This window comes from Coregonus lavaretus (assembly GCF_964263955.1).
Source record: "Coregonus lavaretus genome assembly, chromosome: 5".
NCBI classification, from domain to species: Eukaryota; Metazoa; Chordata; class Actinopteri; order Salmoniformes; family Salmonidae; genus Coregonus; species Coregonus lavaretus.
The window spans coordinates 39,389,377-39,410,300 of record NC_139992.1 but is presented as its reverse complement, the minus strand read 5'-3'; the positions used below and the strand labels follow the sequence as shown (position 1 = coordinate 39,410,300).

General features: G+C 43.8%; 1 protein-coding gene across 1 annotated transcript in view; it reads right to left on the bottom strand.

Moving 5' to 3' along the window:
• Positions 1–14,077, bottom strand: part of LOC311129903 (patatin-like phospholipase domain-containing protein 2) — a 35,053-nt gene extending 20,976 nt beyond the window's left edge. The window contains exons 1-3 of the mRNA XM_084162442.1: positions 13,676–14,077; positions 4,562–4,794; positions 1,685–1,750 (exon numbers count right to left, since the gene is read on the bottom strand). Coding sequence (XP_084018568.1) covers positions 1,685–1,750; positions 4,562–4,794; positions 13,676–13,862 — 486 coding nt within the window. The 5' untranslated portion in view covers positions 13,863–14,077. The remainder of the gene's footprint in view (positions 1–1,684; positions 1,751–4,561; positions 4,795–13,675) is intronic.
• Between the last annotated feature and the right edge of the window lie 6,847 nt (positions 14,078–20,924).

Genomic DNA, 20,924 nt, shown 5'->3' with positions numbered 1-20,924 from the left:
AGAGAGAGAGATAAAGAGAGAGAGAGAGAGAGAGAGATAAAGAGAGAGAGAGAGAGAGAGAGAGAGAGAATACCTAAATCGGTCAGTGTTATATGGTAGTTTATGTTTTGGAGGACTGTGCTCCTATGTCCTAGTGACTCAGTTTAGAATGGAGCCACCCTGGACTCCCTGGTCCCAATCTGCTGAAGCCAGAAGCCAGTCTGGAAGTACACTATATATACAAAAGTATGTGGACACCCCTTTAAAATTAGTGGATTTGGTTATTTCAGCCACACCTGATGCTGACAAGTGTATAAAATCGAGCACACAGCCATGCAATCTCCATAGACAAACATTGGCAGTAGAATGGCCTTACTGAAGAGCTCAGTGACTTTCAATGTGGCACCATCATATGACGCCACCTTCCCAACAAGTCAGTTCGTCACATTTCTGCCCTGCTAGAGCTGCCCCGGTCAACTGTAAGTGCTGTTATTGTGAAGTGGAAACGTCTAGGAGCAACAACTGCTCAGCCGTGAAGTGGTAGGCCACACAAGCTCACAGAACGGGACCGCTGAAGTGCGTAGTGCGTAAAAATTGTCTGTCCTCGGTTGCAACACTCACTACCGAGTTCCAAACTGCCTCTGGAAGCAACGTCAGCACAAGAACTGTTCGTCCATGGCCGAGCATCCGCACACAAGCCTAAGATCACCATGTGCAATGCCAAGCGTCGGCTGGAGTGGTGTAAAGCTCACCACCTTTGGACTCTGGAGCAGTGGAAACCCGTTCTCTGGAGTGATGAATCACGCTTCACCACCCGGCAGTCCAACGGATGAATCTGGGTTTGGCAGATGCTACCTGCCCCAATGCATAGTGCCATCTGTAAAGTTTGATGGAGGAGGAATAATGGTATGAGGCTGTTTTTCATGGTTTGGGCTAGGCCCCTTAGTTCCAGTGAAGGGAAAGCTAAATGCTACAGCATTCAATGACATTATAGACGATTCTGTGCTTCCAACTTTTAGGCAACAGTTTGGGGAAGGCCCTTTCCTGTTTCAGCATGACAATGCCCCCGTGCACAAAGCGAGGTCTATACAGAAATGGTTTGTCGAGATCGGTGTAGAAGAACTTGACTGGCCTGCACAGAGCCCTGACCTCAACCCCATCGAACACCTTTGGGATTAATTGGAACGCCGACTGCGAGCCAGGCCTAATCGCCCAACATCAGTGCCCAACCTCACTAATGCTCTTGTGGCTGAATGGAAGCAAGTCCCCTCAGCAATGTTCCAACATCTAGTAGAAAGCCTTCCCAGAAGAGTGGAGGCAGTTATAGCAGCAAAGGGGGGGTCAACTCCAAATTAAAGCCCATGATTTTGGAATGAGATGTTCGAACAGCAGGTGTCCACATACTTTTGGTCATGTAGTGTATATAATACACCACTGACCTGCCAAGGGAAATGGTCCTTGGGCTGATTAGCTACTAGGGTAGGGTAGACTGACAAATGGACAAGTACCAGAGTGTATGCACAGACCCGACAGACAGACATGCAAACAGAAAAATCCAAACATCGTGTAACACTTGAACCTATAGCCTCCTTATGACTATGACCTGAGCAATAAAGGCATCTTAAAGATGAGACCATAATAAACCAAGTCCAACATCTGCTGCTTCTTCTTAGAAAATAAGGAAACAGTGTACAAGGAAACGTACCACTCCTTGGAAGGATGGGGGGATCAGGCCACAGTATATGGGGATGAAACAGCTACACAGTATTGCCTGTGGACACACCAGAGAAAGAGATGTTACACAGTTCAACCCAGTTTACACTAAATACAACTTATGTAAAAAGTCAATGGCAAGGCCAGTAGGTGAAAGGACAAATATGTATGGGATAAATATGGGATATGGAAAAACTCTCAAGCAGTGGCGGCTGGCCAATAGAGGGCGCTAGGGCGCCGCCCCCTTAAATACAATTATTTAAAAAAATAAAATAAAAAATAAATAAAAATAATGATAATAATAATAAAAACATCAGTATGTCAATATTTGTGTGTTTGAAATATGGAATGCACACAGTAATATGTGTAAGATATGATAGAAAATCATATTTGCAACCTTTCCTCTGCCTGTCAAACGCCTCATCAGCTCTGGGCGATACAGAAAGTGCCCCGAGGAGGCGGGTCTACGTAGCAGTTAAGCCAATTGCTAATTTAAGATATGAATATATGACATAAAATGTAGCTAATCAGCGATTTTAATTCGAATCCAAGGAGGGCGATTATTTTATCGCCCCAAGCTCGCCCCTGATAAAATAAGGACCGGGCTCCAGTGGCGCCATTTTTACTAGACGACAATGGTGAGCGCAAACGTTACTCCTCCAAGACCCAACCCTAACTCGGTGAAATCTCTCCTCCAAGATCCGTTTGAGAGGAGAACTTTGTCAGAGAAAGTTCGGGTGAAAGAGCTGGGCCCAGATCAACCTGACCTCTCAATCAGACAGCAGGCTAGCGAGAAAGGGAAGCAGTATATGCGCGGCTTCTCCCGTAGCTGGTACACCAGGAAGGCTTGGCTAGCTGGGTGCACTGATGCTAATGCTTTATTTTGCTTTCCGTGCTTGCTTTTTAAAACGACGGGCCGGACGGGGTCAGATTCAGCATGGACAGGTACCGGAGTGAGGGATATGAAGCACCTGTCAGAGAAGGTAAAGAAACATGAGAACACCAGGGCACACATGGACAACTCTGTAAAGCTAGCTGTATTAGGAAGGGTGAACATTGCTACGCAGCTGGATGACGGCCACAGGATTGCGGTGAGGAAACACAATGAGGAGGTGGATAAAAACAGGCACATTCTATCCAAAATTATCGATTGTGTGAAGTTCTGTGGGGCTTTTGAGTTGGCCTTGCGTGGGCACGAGGAGACTGACTCCTCGGACAACCCCGGCATTTTCCGGGGCTTAGTGGATTTTGTTGCCTCCCTCGACAGTGTGCTGGAGGAGCACCTGAAGACAGCTACCGTTTTTAAGGGCACGTCAAAGACGATACAGAACGAGCTGTTGGAATGTATGCTGTCAGTGCTTAAGGATTACATCCTGGAGGAAGTAAAGAGTGCTGATTTTATCGCCATTCAAGCTGACGAGACGACTGACGTTTCCACCCACTAACGTGTTTCCAGACCATCAGAGACTCTGGGAACTTTGATGCCCCGACTGTCAGAGAGGCGGGGGGCTTTGTGAGGATGCTCGAAGACGAGGCTTTCTGTTTTTTCCTGGCACTGTTCCACAAGATCATGCCAAATGTGGACATGCTTTTCAGCCAGCTGCAGAAGAGGAACATCGACCCTGTCTTCATTAAAGCACTTGTCCAGAGGTTCACAGACAGCATGCTAACAATCAGGTAAATAACTATATTTACTATTGGCTGATAAAGATGTTGTTAGAAAGATGAATAGTTCACTTACAACAGTTTAAAAGCCTAAATGTGTCTGGTCATCAAAGTGAGTGATTATCATAGAGCCGTCACAATTATATTTGTTTTAGTATTTTAAAAGGAAAGAGAAGACACAATCAGACGTTGATAATAATGCAGGAAAGTACTACACAGTTTGTAATAATTATTCAGGTGTCCACCAGGTCAATTTCTAGAAGAGGCCTAGTTGTTATTGAAGATTAACTTTATTGCTAAGTGCACAGCAGAACAAAATGATATGTGTGTATATACACACACTATCTGTCTGTCTGTCTGTCTGTCTGTCTGTCTGTCTATATATATATATAAAATTCCTGTACAAATAAGATGACAGACACACACACACAGAGCAGCTCTGGCCGCATGTTTCTTTGTATATAGTTGACCTTAGCATAAAAAAATTCAGTTATATATGGTACTCTAGAAAGTCTTAATAGTGTCTTTGCTAATATTACTGTATATATGTTGTTTTGTATCAATTAATTGTTGCAGTTCTGGAGCACATTAACAATTAGTCACATTTAGTATGATCATAAAATACTGTATGCTATTCTTCCAGTCAAAGGTTTGAGTTCATCCACTTGATATCCATTTCTATATTATACATCCTTTTATACAGTGTAAGATTTCCTATAAACTTTATAATAATTTCATGTTATTGTCCACTTTCCACTCTGTTCTGACAGCATGCCTGTTGCGTTGCCTGTTTACTACCAATGGTGAAAAGTTCACTTTAAATGCAAATGAAAGGCTTGGGTTTGTGTAATATGTTTTTGTGTAAGAATGCCTCAACTTTTTAATATTGGCATTAAATAATTACTGAATGTTTCACTGAGCACTGCTTTCCTGCAGTTTGTGTTAAAATATATCGCGATGGTTACAGGAAAAAAAAAGTATGGCACAGCCCCACCGAGAATATTTTTCACCAGCCGCCACTGCTCTCAAGTGCTCAGGGGTGTTCAGGGCCCATATTCACAACGCGTTTCATAGTAGGAGTGCTGATCTACAATCAGGTCCCACCTCTTATCCATTATGATTTAAAAAGGCCAAACTGATCCTAGATCAGTGCTCCTATGTTTTGTGAATAGCAGCCCAGGTGGGTTGAGCGAGGCACACTCACCTGGATGAGCTCCTCCTTGGACTTGAACTCGGACACGATGACGTTTTGTCCATCAGACACGCGAGTGAGTGACACACACAGCCTCCCGGAGGCGAGTGTGTGTGCATCGGCGGGCAGGTCGCGCTCCAGGCCCGACCTGATGCTCTTGAGCGGGTTGAATGAGGGGTGGAGGGGACCCAGGTTACGCTTCCGAGCCTCCTTGACCGTCTCGATCACATCCTCACAGCACCTAGCTAGAGGAGGGGAGGGATGGCGAGACAGTGTGTTAGGGCCTTCCATTGGGAGGAATTGGATAATTGTTTTGTTCAAAGGAAAATTGATTCTCAAGGGAATTAAACAGTGATCCGTAGCTCACAAAAACAATTTCTCCACTGATTTCACTTATTTACTGCTCTGCACCTGTACTGAGCTAGTTATGTGTGTTCATCTTATCTACACTTTGATGGAATGGATCTAATGACTGGTATGTACACAGAGTTCCTATAAAGAAAATCTATTGGTGATAAGAAAATACTGAGGTAGTGTAATAGTTAATCAAATGGCTACCCGGACTATTTTAGTGATCCCCTTTTTTTTGCACTGACTCTCTTGCACTGGCTCTATGCACACTCACTGGACTCACCCACACACACTCACACATACTACAGCGACACACACAAACACACACACACAAACGCTCACACACACACATAGACACACTTTCCCACGCTGCTGCTACTCTGTTTATTATCTGTTTATTATCTATCCTGATTGCCTAGTCACTTTTACCCCTACCTACATGTACATATTACCTCAATCACCTCAAGTACCTCGTACCCCAGCACATTGACTCGGTACAGGTATTCCTTTTATATAGCTTCGTTATTTTATTGTGTTCCTATTTCCTTTTTTTGGTGCAAATGTTCTTACTTTTTAACTCTGGTTGTTGGGAGAGGGCTCGTAAGTAAGCACTTCACAGTAAAGTCTACACTTGTTGTATTCGGTGCATGGGGAGCAGAGAGATAATTTTGCAGCTTTAAAGCTAATTTCCTGTAATAAATAAATAAATAAAATGGCTTATGACATATTCAGTTTACATGCACTCAATTAGTATTTAGTAGCATTGCCTTTAAATTGTTTAACTTGGGTCAAACGCTTCGGGTAGCCTTCCACAAGCTTCCCACAATAAGTTGGGTGAATTTTGGCCCATTCCTTCTGACAGAGCTGTGTAACTGAGTCAGGTTTGTAGGCCTCCTTGCTCGCACACGCTTTTTCAGTTCTGCCCACACATTTTCTATAGGATTGAGGTCAGGGCTTTGTGATGGCCACTCCAATACCTTGACTTTGTTGTCCTTAAGCCATTTTGCCACAACTTTGGAAGTATGCTTGGGGGTCATTGTCCATTTGGAAGACCCATTTGCGACCAAGTTTTAACTTCCTGACTGATGTCTTGAGATGTTGCTTCAATATATCCACATAATTTTCCTTCCTCATGATGCCATCTATTTTGTGAAGTGCATTAGTCCCTCCTGCAGCAAAGTACCACCACAGCATGATGCTGCCACCCCCGTGCTTCACGATTGGGATGGTGTTCTTCGGCTTGCAAGCCTTCCCCTTTTTCCTCCAAACATAACGATGGTCATTATGGCCAAACAGTTCTATTTTTGTTTCATCAGACCAGAGGACATTTCTCCAAAAAGTACGATCTTTGTCCCCGTGTGCAGTTGCAAACCATAGTCTGCCTTTTTTATGGCGGTTTTGGAGCAGTGGCTTCTTCCTTGCTGGGCGGCCTTTCAGGTTATATGTCTATATGACTCGTTTTACTGTAGATATAGATACTTTGTACCTGTTTCCTCCAACATCTTCACAAGGTCCTTTGCTGTTGTTCTGGGATTGATTTGCACTTTTCGCACCAAAGTACGTTCATCTCTAGAACGCGTCTTCTTCCTGAGCAGTATGACGGCTGCGTGGTCCCATGGTGTTTATACTTGTGTACTATTGTTTGTACAGATGAACGTGGTACCTTCAGGCGTTTGGAAATTGCTCCCAAGGTTGAACCAGACTTGTGGAGGTCTACAATTTTTTTTCTAAGGTCTTGGCTGATTTCTTTTGATTTTCCCATGATGCCAAGCGAAGAGGCACTGAGTTTGAAGGTAGGCCTTGAAATACATCCACAGGTACACCTCCAATTGACTCAAATGATGTCAATTAGCCTATCAGAAGCTTCTAAAGCCATGATATCATTTTCTGGAATTTTCCAAGCTGTTTAAATGCACAGTCAACTTAGTGTATGTAAACATCTGACCCACTGGAATTGTGATACAGTGAATTATAAGTGACAATCTGTCTGTAAACAATTGTGGGAAAAATTACTTGTGTCATGCGCAAAGTCGATGTCCTAAGCAACTTGCCAAAATTATAGTTTGTTAACAAGAAATTTGTGGAGTGGTTGAAAAACAAGTTTTAATGACTCCAACCTAAGTGTATGTAAACTTCCGACTTCAACTGTACTATCTGGGGGGCCCGACCTCCGGAGGGACTCCAACCCTCCCCCTCCTTCCCAAAATTAAAATCCCCAAAGCTCGTGGGTGACCCTATACGAACTGTTATCATGAACGGTAACCTAGATCTTTCTTCTGCCAATTTTCACAACAATCCAATACTTTCTTTTGTCTCATCCTGCTTTAGCGCACTCTAGTGGCCCACTGGCGTCTATTTATTAATATTCTTCATATTTTCATAATTCATCAACCGTATTTGAAAACTCCCGCTGAAAATCTGGAGTTTCTATGTCAAACAGGCAGTAGCCTCTAAGGTGCAGTGTTGAGTATCCAGGTGGTAGCCGGCTAGTGATGGCTATTTAACAGTCTGATGGCCTTGAGATAGAAGCTGTTTTTCAGTCTCTCTGTCCCAGCTTTGATGCACCTGTACTGACCTCGCCATCTGGATGATAGAGAGGTGAACAGGCAGTGGCTCGGGTGGTTGATGTCCTTGATTATCTTTTTGGCCTTCTTGTGACATAGGGTGCTGTAGGTGTCCTGGAGGGCAGGCTGTGTGCCCCCAGTGATGCGTTGGGCAGACCGCACCACGCTCTGGAGAGCCCTGCGGTTGCGGGCAGTGCAGTTGCCGTACCAGACGGTGATACAGCCCAACAGGATGCTCTCAATTGTGGATCTGTAAAAGACTAATTTCGTCAGCCTCCTGAGGTTGAAGAGGCACTGTTGCGCCTTCTTGACTACACTGTCTGTGTGGGTGGACCATTTCAGATTGTCAGTGATGTGTATGGAGAGGACCTTGAAGCTTTTCACCTTCTCCACTGCGGCTCCGTCGATGTGGATAGGGCCATGCTCCCTCTGCTGTCTCCTGAAGTCCATGATCAGCTCCTTCATCTTGTTGATGTTGAGGGAGAGGTTATTTTCCTGCACCACTCCGCCAGGGCCCTCACCTCCTCCCTGTAGGCTGTCTCGTCATTGGTAATCAGGCCTACTACTGTTGTCATCTGCAAACTTGATGATTGAGTTGGAGGCGTGCGTGGCCACGCAGTCATGGGTGAACAGGGAGTACAGAGGGGGGGCTGCACGTTATCACAATCACACCATGAGTAGTTATTCATGAAACATACACCACCGCCTTTCTTCTTCCCGGAGAGTTCTTTATTCCTGTCTGTGCGATGTACTGAGAACCCAGCTGGCTATATGGGCGGGGACAGTATATCCGGAGAGAGCCATGATTCCGTGAAACAGAGTATGTTACAGTCCCTGATGTCTCTCTGAAAGGAGATCCTCGCCCTGAGCTCATCTACTTTATTGTCCAGGGACTGAACATTAGCGAGTAATATACTCGGAAGCGGTGGATGGTGTGCACGCCTCCTGAGTCGGACTAGAAGTCCACTCCGAATACCTCTTCTCTGCCGGCGGCGTCTTGGAGCAGCCTCTGGGATAAGTTAAAATGCCCTGGGGGGTACGAACAATGGATCCAATTTGGGAAAGTAATATTTTGGGAAAGTCGTAGTTTGGGAAAGTCATACCCCTACCTACATATACAAATTACCTTGACTAACCTGTACCCCCGCACATTGACTCAGTACCGGTACCCCCTGAATATATCCTTGGTATTGTAATTTATTATTTTTTACTTTAGTTTATATAGTAAATATTTTCTTAACTCTATTTCTTGAACTGCATTGTTGGTTAAGGGCTTGTAAGTACCGTATTTTCCGCACTATAAGGCGCACTTAAAAGCCTTTAATTTTCTCAAAAAACGACAGTGCGCCTTATAATCCGGAGCACCTTATATATGGAACAATTGGTTAATTGGTTGATCCATACTGGTTGTACACGGCGCTCAAGGCACTCTGTCAAAATGTTTCAGTATGAAAAACCAATAAAAACAATTTAATAATAATGAAATGTTTCAGTACGACTGGTAAACTACAAAGCCGCACCGCTTGCAGCATTACGGCTACCGTAGTCAGTAAACACCGGTACTGTGCTTACTCACAGTCCCACACCACTTGTGTGTGTATAAAGACCCCAAAATGGCACCTTTCAAGAGACACGCTTATGACGCAGAGTTCAAGCTCAAGGCTGTCGGTCACGCAGTAGAATATTGGAATAGAGCAGCAGCGAGAGAATTCAACATTAATGAATCAATGGTACGGAAGTGGAGGAAGCAAGAAGATGACCTGCGCCAAGTAAAGAAGACTAAACAGAGTTTCCGAGGGAACAAAGCGAGATGGCCACAGTTAGAGGACAAACTCGAACAGTGGGTTGTTGAACAGAGAGCAGCAAGTAGAAGCGTCTCTACAGTCACTATTCGAATGAAGGCAACAGCGCTAGCACGGGACATGATCATCGATGAATTTCGAGGCGGTCCTTCTTGGTGCTTTCGTTTTATGAAAAGACGTAATCTCTCCATCCGCACACGAACTACCGTCTCGCAGCAACTGCCAAAAGAAAAGAAAAGCTGGTCACTTTCCGCGCATACTGCAAAAAGAAGATCACTGAAAAGAAGATCCGGCCAGAGCACATCACCAACATGGACGAGGTTCCACTCACCTTTCATATTCCCGTGAACCGCACTGTGGAGAAAACGGGGACCAGTACGGTGTCTGTACGCACCACAGGGAATGAGAAGTCATCCTTCACTGTAGTTCTCGCCTGCCAGGCTAATGGCCAGAAAATTCCACCCATGGTTATTTTCAAGAGGAAGACCTTGCCAAAAGAAAACTTTCCAGCCGGCGTCGTCATCAAAGCTAGCCTGAAGGGCTGGATGGATGAGGAAAAGATGAGTGAGTGGCTGAGAGAAATTTACGTCAAGAGACCGGGTGGCTTTTTCCACACAGCTCCGTCCCTATTGATCTACGACTCCATGCGCACCCATATCACCGATGCTGTCAAAAAACAAGTGAAGCAAACTAATTCGGAGCTTGCCGTCATTCCGGGTGGATTAACTAAAGAACTCCAGCCGCTAGATATTGGTGTCAACAGGGCGTTCAAAGCTAGACTGCGAGCTGCGTGGGAGCAGTGGATGACAGAATAATAATAATATGCCATTTAGCAGACGCTTTTATCCAAAGCGACTTACAGTCATGCGTGCATACATTTTTTTTGGTGTATGGGTGGTCCCGGGGATCGAACCCACTACCTTGGCGTTACAAGCGCCGTGCTCTACCAGCTGAGCTACAGAGGACCACCTAAATGAGTCTACAATTTCGCTAACTATCTCACCACATTCGACCTTTAAAAACAATGTAGAAAACAGAATAACGTGACACAGAAATATACACAACACTGGTATACAAGTCTCATTTTTGGTAAATAAATGTTGCATGCATTTATTTCTAACATGCATCAAGCAATTACTGTAGCAGATTGAGAGAGTAGAGCAACAGAAGGCGTACACACGTTCATCAAGACGGGGAGACAGCGCCGGGCAACTTACGCCACTATCTGCCAATGGATCGTGGATGCCTGGGCTGATATATCAGTCTCAACTGTGGTCCAAGCTTTCACGAAGGCAGGAATAATCTCTGAACTGCCAGGCAACAGCAGCGACACTGACTCGGATAATGACGAGAGGGAGCCGGGCAGGTTGGATGCCGTAGTCGCCCAACTGTTCAATTCGGACACTGAAGAAGAATAATTCGAGGGATTCGTGGACGGGGAATGAACTGAAAAAGTGAGCTTTACGTGTTATACGTAACTGAACAATGTTGAGTTATGCACTAACGTTTGATTTAGTGGTATCAGACTGTTTCTTTTACTACGTGTTTACTGAATCAGGGAAAAGTTCCCCTCCACGTTTGGGAGAAGAGTGAGCAAGGCTGGGAGATATTGTTAATATGCACATTAACGTTTGAACAACGTTACCATGGGAGTGAACGGAGTTGTCAGAACGCTTAATAAAGTTTGACTTTATCTGACTGTTTTGTTGACATTCCCTTTAGCACAGCTCCATCTAGTGGATACATAACGCAACCCCAGTCAAACGTTTGACTGCAGTATCTTCTATTCTATGCACCTTATAATCCGGTGCGCCCTATATATGAAAACAGTTCTAAAATAGGCCATTCATTGAAGGTGCGCCTTATAATCCGGTGCGCCTTATAGTGCGGAAAATACGGTAAGCATTTTACGGTAAGATCTACACCTGTTGTATTCGGTGGATGTGACAAATACAATTTGATTTGATTTGTGGTCATAATGCTGGTGAGTTACCGCCGCTCTGATATCCAAAAGTTATTTCTGGCTGTATGTAATAACACAAACAACGTTCTGGGCTAATAATGTAAGAAATAACACACAAAAAAACAAAATACTGCAAAGTTGCTTAGGAGCTAGAAGCAGAGCTGCCATGTCTGTCGGCGCCATCTATTTTACTTCAGGAATGATGTTCAAACCCCTGCTCATATGAAACCTCTCTCCTGGATGAATCAATTGATCCACACCAGTCACTCTCCTCCATCCTCACCTACCACAGGTACTTTTGGCTGGCTGAGTTAGCGCTTTATAGCCTATGCTAGCACAACACTATTTTGAATATCTAGTTTATTCAATTGTTATAGCCAACTGACTCGCTTTTGAAAGAAATCCTGAATATGCTGCCAAGCAATTGTGGTCCCAACAAGGGCCCCTGTTTATAGTGTCTTTAGGCTATCCAGGGCTTTTTAAATTCAGAGACCAAAAATACTAAACATTTACACAATTATATTTCACCTTTCAGGAATCTCCGTGATGCAACCTCTCCCCGGATTACAAAAAAATAAGTATTACTACTCACCGCAGCTGTGTCCCTGACCAGAGCTCCCCTTTGCATGCACATAAAAATCTATAGGTATCTGTACATCCCCTTTACTGTGGCATGAACAAAGGCTACCTGTATTTCCCTTGCCTGTCCTTTGCTCTGTATTTGTAGTGTCTGTATAGCATCAACATTGAGTAAAGCTGGAACAGTTCAAATGGGCTGTGGGCCTGTGTTCGGTACAGCTACATGTTCAATACAGCTAAACTGTCATGACCTGTGCAATTGACACTTCTCCACTAGATGGGGTGATGTACTTGTTGGTGATAGAAAAGTTGGTGTTGAAGGGGTCACAAGAGTACATTGCCTATCAAGTCTCCTCACTGCTGATTGGTCAGTTCAGTGGAGCCACATCCTTATCTGCTCCATGCTGGAGACGGGGAGGTGTAGTTGAGTGAGCTGGAGGCTTTTATGGTCTGTGCCTGTCAGCTTGTAGCATGATGAGTGAGGGTGAGAAAGGGCCTGTAAGATATCTGTAAGATATTTTGAAGAATAGGTCTAAAACCGTAAATGTATTTGGAGAGGTTTTTGGCCACCGGGCCTAAACACAAACACTCATGAACATCAAAGAATGTCATTTTATCCATAAAATTGCTGTAGAAAGATTTGACACAATTTGACATTTTGGAGAGGTTTTTGACACCTAAAAGCCTTGGTATGGATAAAAGCACATACAGTCAGATTGGTAGAAGATATCTGCGCGATTTTCAGGGCACATGTTGACAAGATGTCGGGGAATCACTGGAGGGGGATATTGACCAGCTGAGCATATTTGAATAGTCACCTCAGTGTACAGATCAATAAACAAACTAGGCGTTTTGTTATATTTCAGTCTTCTGTGATATACTGTATATAAAGTGTCATATTGGGATGCAAACTCAAAATTGAATACATTTCAACTCTATATCATACATGGTACAGGTGTCTTCTTCAATGTAAGCCCATAACCATGTGTGAGGTGTATACGTTTGTTTCAAAGTAGATTTGTTTAAGACTACCAAGAAACGCTGTGTGGACACGTTTTAGCCCACCGCGGTAAAAGGTTCATGACCCTATATTGACTGTTCACTCTATAAGTCTCCCTCTTTCACTCTTTCTTTCAATCTCTCACCCTCTTTAACTCTCTCTTTCCCATGTAGACATGATACAACTGGGACAGGTATGGACTGATTCCAAGAAACCTTGCAGGCTACTCCTTCGTCTCTTGACTATAAGGTTATTGGGTTGAAAATTAAGAGAAAGTGAAAAGGCCTGGTATCGCACAGAGACTCAGCTAAGAGCTACTCTCTAAATCAGTTATATGTGATGCAGGATTATATTTGCTCTTAATCGTGATTGTGTGTGTGCCCCTAGTCAGCGAGATCAATCAGTACCATTGGGAGGCCGCTGATCCAGAGAACCAATAGGTCAATAGTCCTATAACTGACTCAGATGGCATCTATCAATAGTGTGGTATGATCAATGAATGGTAGGCTACCATATTTCTACACAGGCGGGTATTTTGGCTCTGACCATGTAATTATAAATAATTTGCAGTTTATAACATGACAAAAATGTAGCTTATTTTAAAAATCTAAATTCAACCTATAACACCAGTACAATCACCTATCTATTACATAGGAGCAAAGTTTCCAGCATTGTAAAATTAATTTCACCCCATGTGTCAAGACCACAAGTTATTATTCTTGAAAGTTAATTTGACTGCTAATCTAAAATTGCCCTAAACACATGAAAGAGAGGAGTACTCCTTGTGCGTAAAAGTCCCCATCCAGGCGATCAATTGATGACAGGGACCGGTGAAATCAAGGGCCAGCGTAGGGTACTGTAGCCTACCTATGGATGCTTGACTGGCGAGCATCGAGGCGGAGAGGGAACCGGCCGAAGCCCCGTAGATCTTGGTGGCACCTTTGATGAGGTAGGGCGCTTGTTCTGAAAGACAGCTGGCCACTCCGATGTGATAGATCCCCAGGAACCCGCAGCCGGCGAACGACAGATTCCATTCCTTCGTTAGGTCGAACATCCCTGGTGGACAGTCTTTAACGACGACCTACAAGTTGGGGTAAATGCGATAGTTATGATCACACCAAAATGTTTACTTTTTTGACAAGTTCCCGAAAGATATAGGAATAGAGGACGGCTCAAACTAGCGCACACTAGTCAGTCCACTCCTCAATGCAAAGTACGAAGAGACTGACAGTCAAGTTTCGAGAATCGCGGGAGCGCTGAACTACCCGGTTCTAGAACAGGGCAGGTCTGGCCAATCCGCATAACGAGGCAGAGTCTTATTTTAGGTGGAGCCACGCCCCACATTCTGCATTGGAAATAAATGAGAGAGAGATGCATTATATTAATAATTCTATGCATTCTATTAATTCATGTATATTATATTCTAATTTGTATATTTGTTTCACCTGCCTGTAACAAGTCGAACCTTATTAACCGATTTGAGTAACCTATATCACCCACTGCGGTCAAGTGTGCGGAGACTCGCAAAACGCAGTCAAGCCAGCCGCGCTTCAGGGCCCGCCTGAATTCGGTGCGCGAATACACAACACTTTACGGTATCGCGTGTTTTCAGGTTGAGGAACTGAGCGCAAAAGATCAGGTCGGACCATTCTAGCCAATGAGATAAGCGTGTGAACAACAGGCACAACTTCGATATAAAGTATTCTTTCGCAAAGTTGCCGGGATGTCACGTGCCCTACTTATATCAGTATACTCGTAACAACCTACTCATTGCTAAACTTATATTCGATCAAATAAGGACATTTGATACAGGAGCTCGGAGGCATGCATCGAAATCGTTAAGCTGCTAACGCCTCGATCACACCTACAGTGTTTTGCGCGAAAGCATCATCGGGATATGTGTGCAACAAAAGTTCAACATTCATCTTCTGCTACCACTTCTGTCAAGCCATCTACACATACAATTTGATGCATGCCTTTGATAAATCCAACTTATGCACCACACAGAACGCACTGCAACAGCCTCTGCAATGAAATGCTGCAAGGCAAATGCACCCGTAGCTCACAGGTGTATAAAATCGAGCACACCGCCATGCAATCTCCATAGACAAACATTGGAAGTAGAATGGCCTTACTGAAGAGCTCAGTGACTTTCAACGTGGCACCGTCATAGGATGCCACCTTTCCAACAAGTCAGTTTGTCAAATTTCTGCCCTGCTAGAGCTGCCCCGGTCAACTGTAAGTGCTGTTATTGTGAAGTGGAAAAGTCTAGGAGCAACAACGGCTCAGGAGCGAAGTGGTAGGCCACACAAGCTCACAGAACTGGACCGCCGAGTGCTGAAGCAAGTAGCTCTAAAAAAAAACGTCTGTCCTCGGTTGCAACACTCACTACCAAGTTCCAAACTGCCTCTGGAAGCAACGTCAGCACAATAACTGTTCGTCGGGAGCTTCATGAAATGGGTTTCCATGGCCGAGCAGCAGCACACAAGCCTAAGTTCACCATGTGCAACACCAAGCGTCGGCTGGAGTGGTGTAAAGCTAGCCGCCATTGGACTCTGAAGCAGTGGAAACGCGTTCTCTGGGGTGTTGAATCACGCTTCACCATCTGGCAGTCTGACGGACAAATCTGGGTTTGGCGGATGTCAGGAGAACGCTACATGCCCCAATGCATAGTGCCAACTGTAAAGTTTGATGGAGGAGGAATATTGGTCTAGGGCTGTTTTTCATGGTTCGGGCTTGGCCCCTTAGTTCCAGTGAAGGGAAATCTTAACGCTACAGCATTCATCTCATTGAAGACACACTATTCTGAAAATTGTTTTATGTGAAACCACACTTTCTGCACTGATGTTCAAATAATTTGTTTTCTTTAGTATAGTATAACATTCTGTCTTAAGCATCCTAAATAATGCCATAGATTCAGTTTTTGAAAAAGAGTAAACTTGAAGGCAAAAAAGGGAAGCATGATGTAAGATGCAAATATGGTATTCCAACTGACTATCGGCTACTAAAGCCAACGATTTACTGCTGCACCACGGAGTTTTGATTAAAACAGTGGACAAAATGGTTTTTGCTGCTATTTATTGCTGACCAGCAGATGTCACTAATGTCCATTGGGAACAGAAAATGAATCTCCGAGTACCGTTTTCCGGTACAAATAAGCTTCACGTAGCAAATAAGCTGTTATTTTTTTTGTTGACCAAATTCGACACTCTCAATGAACTCCATACAAAAAACCCTTGCTTGGTGATCAAAAACAAAGATTTGGGGCCCAGTTATCAAATCAAATGTTATTTGTCACACGCACCGAATAAAACAGGCATAGACTTTACCGTGAAATGCTTACTTACGAGCCCTTTCCCAACAATGCAGAGTTAAAAAGTAAGACAAATGAGTTAATAAAAAAAGGAAATAGTAACACAATAAAATAACAACAATGAGGCTATATACAATGAGTACCAACCGGTACCGAGTCAATGTGCAGGGGTACGAGGTAGTTGAGGTAAGAGGTAATATGTACATGTAGGTAGGGGTAAAAGTGACTAAGCAATCGGGATAGATAATAAACAGAGTAGCAGCAGCGTATGGAAAGAGTGAACGTGTGTCTATGTGTGAGTGTGGCGTCAATATGAATGTGTTTGTTTTGTGTGTGTGAGTGTATGTATTGTACATGTATGTGTGTGTTGGAGTGTCAGTGTAGTATGTGTGGGTAGAGTCCAGTGAGTGTGCATAGAGCCAGTGCAAGAAAATAAACAAAAGGGGGTTCAATGCAAATCCCTCTTGCTTCGCCTCTTCCTCTCTGGTCGAAAGCGCTCTCTAGCACAGATAGAGCCCATAGCTACAAATCATTCCAAGCAAACAGTTTGAAGGACACAAATCGTTTATTTCATTTTCACGCCTAATCAAAAATTACTTTGAAACCATGGGTAGAGTGTGGCTGCAGAGGGTGCTGTTGAGCAAATGTTCAGTTGTGAAAGCAAGATGTACAGTTGAAGTCGGAAGTTTACATACACCTTAGCCAAATACATTTAAACTCAGTTTTTCACAATTCCTGACATTTAATCCTAGTAAAAATTCCCTGTCTTAGGTCAGTTAGAATCACCACTTTATTTTAAGAACGTGAAATGTCAGAATGATAGTAGAGAGTGATTTATTTCAGCTTTTATTTATTTCATCACATTCCCAGTGGGTCAGAAGTTTACATAGACTCAATTAGTATTTGGTAGCATTGCCTTTCAATTCTTTAACTTGGGTCAAACGTTTTGGGTAGCCTTCCACAAGCTTCCCACAATAAGTTGGGTGCATTTTTGCCCATTCCTCCTGACAGAGCTGGTGTAACTGAGTCAGAGCTGGTGTAACTCACACACGCTTTTTCAGTTCTGCCCACACATTTTCTATAGGATTGAGGTCAGGGCTTTGTGATGGCCACTCCAATACCTTGACTTGGTTGTCCTTAAGCCATTTTGCCACAACTTTGGAAGTATGCTTGGGGTCATTGTCAATTTGGAAGACCCATTTGCGACCAAGCTTTAACTTCCTGACTGATGTCTTGAGATGTTGCTTCAATATATCCACATAATTTTCCTTCCTCATGATGCCATCTATTTTGTGAAGTGCACCAGTCCCTCCTGCAGCAAAGCACCCCCACAGCATGATGCTGCCACCCCGTGCTTCACGGCTGGGATGGTGTTCTTCGGCTTGCAAGCACCCCCTTTTTCCTCCAAACATAACAATGGTCATTATGGCCAAAAAGTTATATTTTTGTTTCATCAGACCAGAGGACATTTCTCCAAGAAGTACGATCTTTGTCCCCATGTGCAGTTGCAAACCGTAGTCAAACCGTAGACTCGTTTTACTGTGGATATAGATACTTTTGTACCGGTTTCCTCCAGCATCTTCACAAGGTCCTTTGCTGTTGTTCTGGGATTGATTTGCACTTTTCGCACCAAAGTACATTCATCTCTAGGAGACAGAACGTGTCTCCTTCCTGAGCATTTTACTTGATGGCCAAAAAGCTCAATTTTAGTCTCATCTGACCAGAGTATCTTCTTCCATATTTTTGGGGAGTCTCCCACATGCCTTTTGGCGAACACCAAACATGTTTGCTTATTTTTTTCTTTAAGCAATGGCTTTTTTCTGGCCACTCTTCTGTAAAGCCCAGCTCTGTGGAGTGTACGGTTTAAAGTGGTCCTATGGAGAGATACTTCAATCTCCACTGTGGAGCTTTGCAGCTCCTTCAGGGTTATCTTTGGTCTCTTTGTTGCCTCTCTGATTAATGCCCTACTTGCCTGGTCCATGAGTTTTGGTGGGCGGCCCTCTCTTGGCAGGTTTGTTGTGGTGTCATATTCTTTCAATTTTTTTATAATGGATTTAATGATGCTCCATGGGATGTTCAAAGTTTCAGATATTTTTTTAGAACCCAACCCTGATCTGTACTTCTCCACAACTTTGTCCCTGACCTGTTTGGAGAGCTCCTTGGTCTTCATGGTGCCGCATGCTTGGTGGTGCCCCTTGCTTAGTGGTGTTGCAGACTCTGGGGCCTTTCAGAACAGGTGTATATATACACTGAGATCATGTGACACTTAGATTGCACACAGGTGGACTTTATTTAACTAATTATGTGACTTCTGAAGGTAATTGGTTGCACCAGATCTTATTTAGGGGCTTCTTAGCAAAGGGGATGAATACATATGCACGCACCACTTTTCCGTTACTTATTTTTTAGAATTTTTTGAAACAAGTAGTTTTTTTCATTTCACTTCACCAATTTGGACAATTTTGTGTATGTCCATTACATGACATCCAAATTAAAAATCAATTTAAATTACAGGTTGTAAAGCAACAAAATAGAAAAAACACCAAGGGGGATGAATACTTTTGCAAGGCACTGTAAACCTTGTGCTGGGGACAATAAAAGGCCACTCTAAAATGTGCCATTTTGTCACACAACACAATGCCACAGATGTCTCAAGTTTTGAAGGAGTGTGCAATTGGCATGCTGATGGCAGGAATGTCCACCAGAGCTGTAGCCAGAGAATATGTACATTTCTCTACCACGTCGTTTTAGAGAATTTGGCAGTACGTCCAACCGGCCTCACAACCGCAGACCACGTGTCAGCACGCCAGCGCAAGACCTCCACATCTGGCTTCTTCGCCTGCGAGATCGTCTGAGACCAACCCCCAGGAAGGCTGATGGAACTGTGTTTTGCACAACCAAAGAATTTCTGCACAAACTGTCAGAAACCGTCTCAGGGAAGCTCATCTGCGTGCTCGTCGTCCTCACCAGGGTCTTGACCTGACTGCAGTTAGGCGTCGTATTCGACTTCAGTGGGCAAATGCTCATGTTCGATGGCCACTGGCACGCTAGAGAAGTGTGCTCTTTACGGATGAATCCCGGTTTCAACTGTACTGGGTAGATGGCAGATAGTGTGTATGGCATCGTGTGGGTTTGCTCTTTGCTGATGTCAATGTTGGGAGTAGAGTGCCCCATGGTGGCGGTGGGGTTATGGTATGGGCAGGTATAAGCTAAGGACAACGAACACAATTGCATTTTATTGATGGGAATTTGAATGCACAGAGATACCGTGACGAGATCCTGAGGCCCATTGTCATGTCATTCATCCGCCGCCATCACCTCATGTTTCAGCATGCTAATGCACGGCCCCATGTCGCAAGGCTCTGTACACAATTCCTGGAAGCTGAAAATGTCCCAGTTCTTCCATGGCTTGCATACTCATCAGACATGTCACCCATTGAGCATGTTTGGGATGCTCTGGATCGATGTGTACGAAAGCGTGTTCCAGTTCCCGCCAATATCCAGTAACTTCGCACAGCCATTGAAGAGGGGTGGGACAACATTCGACAGGCCACAATCAACTCTTTGCGAAGATGTGTCATGCTGCATGAAGCAAATGGTGGTCACACAAGATACTGACTGGTTTTCTGATCCATGCCCCTACCTTTTATTTTAAGGTATCTGTGACCAACAGATGCATATCTGTATTCCCAGTCATGTGAAATCCATAGATTAGGGCCTAATGAATTCATTTCAATTTACTGATTTCCTTATATGAACTGTAACTCAGTAAATTCTTTGAAATTGTTGCATGTTGCATTAATTTTTTTGTTCAGTGTACATTTTTTGGACTACTGTCCACATCCGTCTTTCAACAGAACAAAAAGCCCAATTACATAGAATTGTCACGTCTGTCCCTCAAATGTTTTGCCACAGGTGAAAGCCTTCCTAATGTCACAGAGGGTCACTCCAGTGACCCCACACTCATTAGTGGGACTAGGTTCCCATCTACTGACCTTCATGTGTATTGCACAGGGAAAGCCCCAACTAATATACTGTTTATAGGCAGAGTTCCTTGTACATGATGTAGCAGTTGGTCACAGCAATGTCAATGAAATTGAAAAACAGGGTCCTGTACCATCTCTTAGTCTTGTGGTGCACAGAGTAGTACTGTAGTGTCCATCCACCTGGTAAGGAGGAGGTTGCCATCTCTGATCCACCTCAGTGGGGGTGGTTGGTTGGTCTGGCTCATCTTATCTTCTTGACTAAAATAAAAATCGATTTAATGTGGCAATATTGTAACAATGTTGCCACATTTCAAAATCAGAAAATCCTTAATTAACAACATTCATACTTCTTTTCACTAAATGAACTACCCTTCCCCATTTGGCTCAGTGGAAGTGGAGGTGTGAAGGGGGAGAACGTTATAGCCTGCCCAATGCTATTGTCTTGTTGTAGTGGTAGAGGGTTGGGGGAAGTTCTGTGCTGTGAAAATGTAGCATACTAGGCATTCAATGTTCATGTTCTGTGCTGTAGCCTTTCATGATGTAGGCCTATTTCAATATAAAATAAACCCTGTTTCACCAAGTGTGAAATGAAAGTAAAATAATAAAATGCCTTGGGGTTGGGGAAAGTTCTGTGCTGTATCACCAAATATGGATATTTTCATTTACAATTGTATTTATCAAGGAAATAAATAACAACGGCATATCCAATAAAGTTATTGTAGACTAGGCTACTCCCGTATGTAGCTAGAAAACTCTAGGCAGCATTCTGCCTCCTCCCTACAGTTCAAAGCCATTAGCTTCCTCCATGACTGCCTCA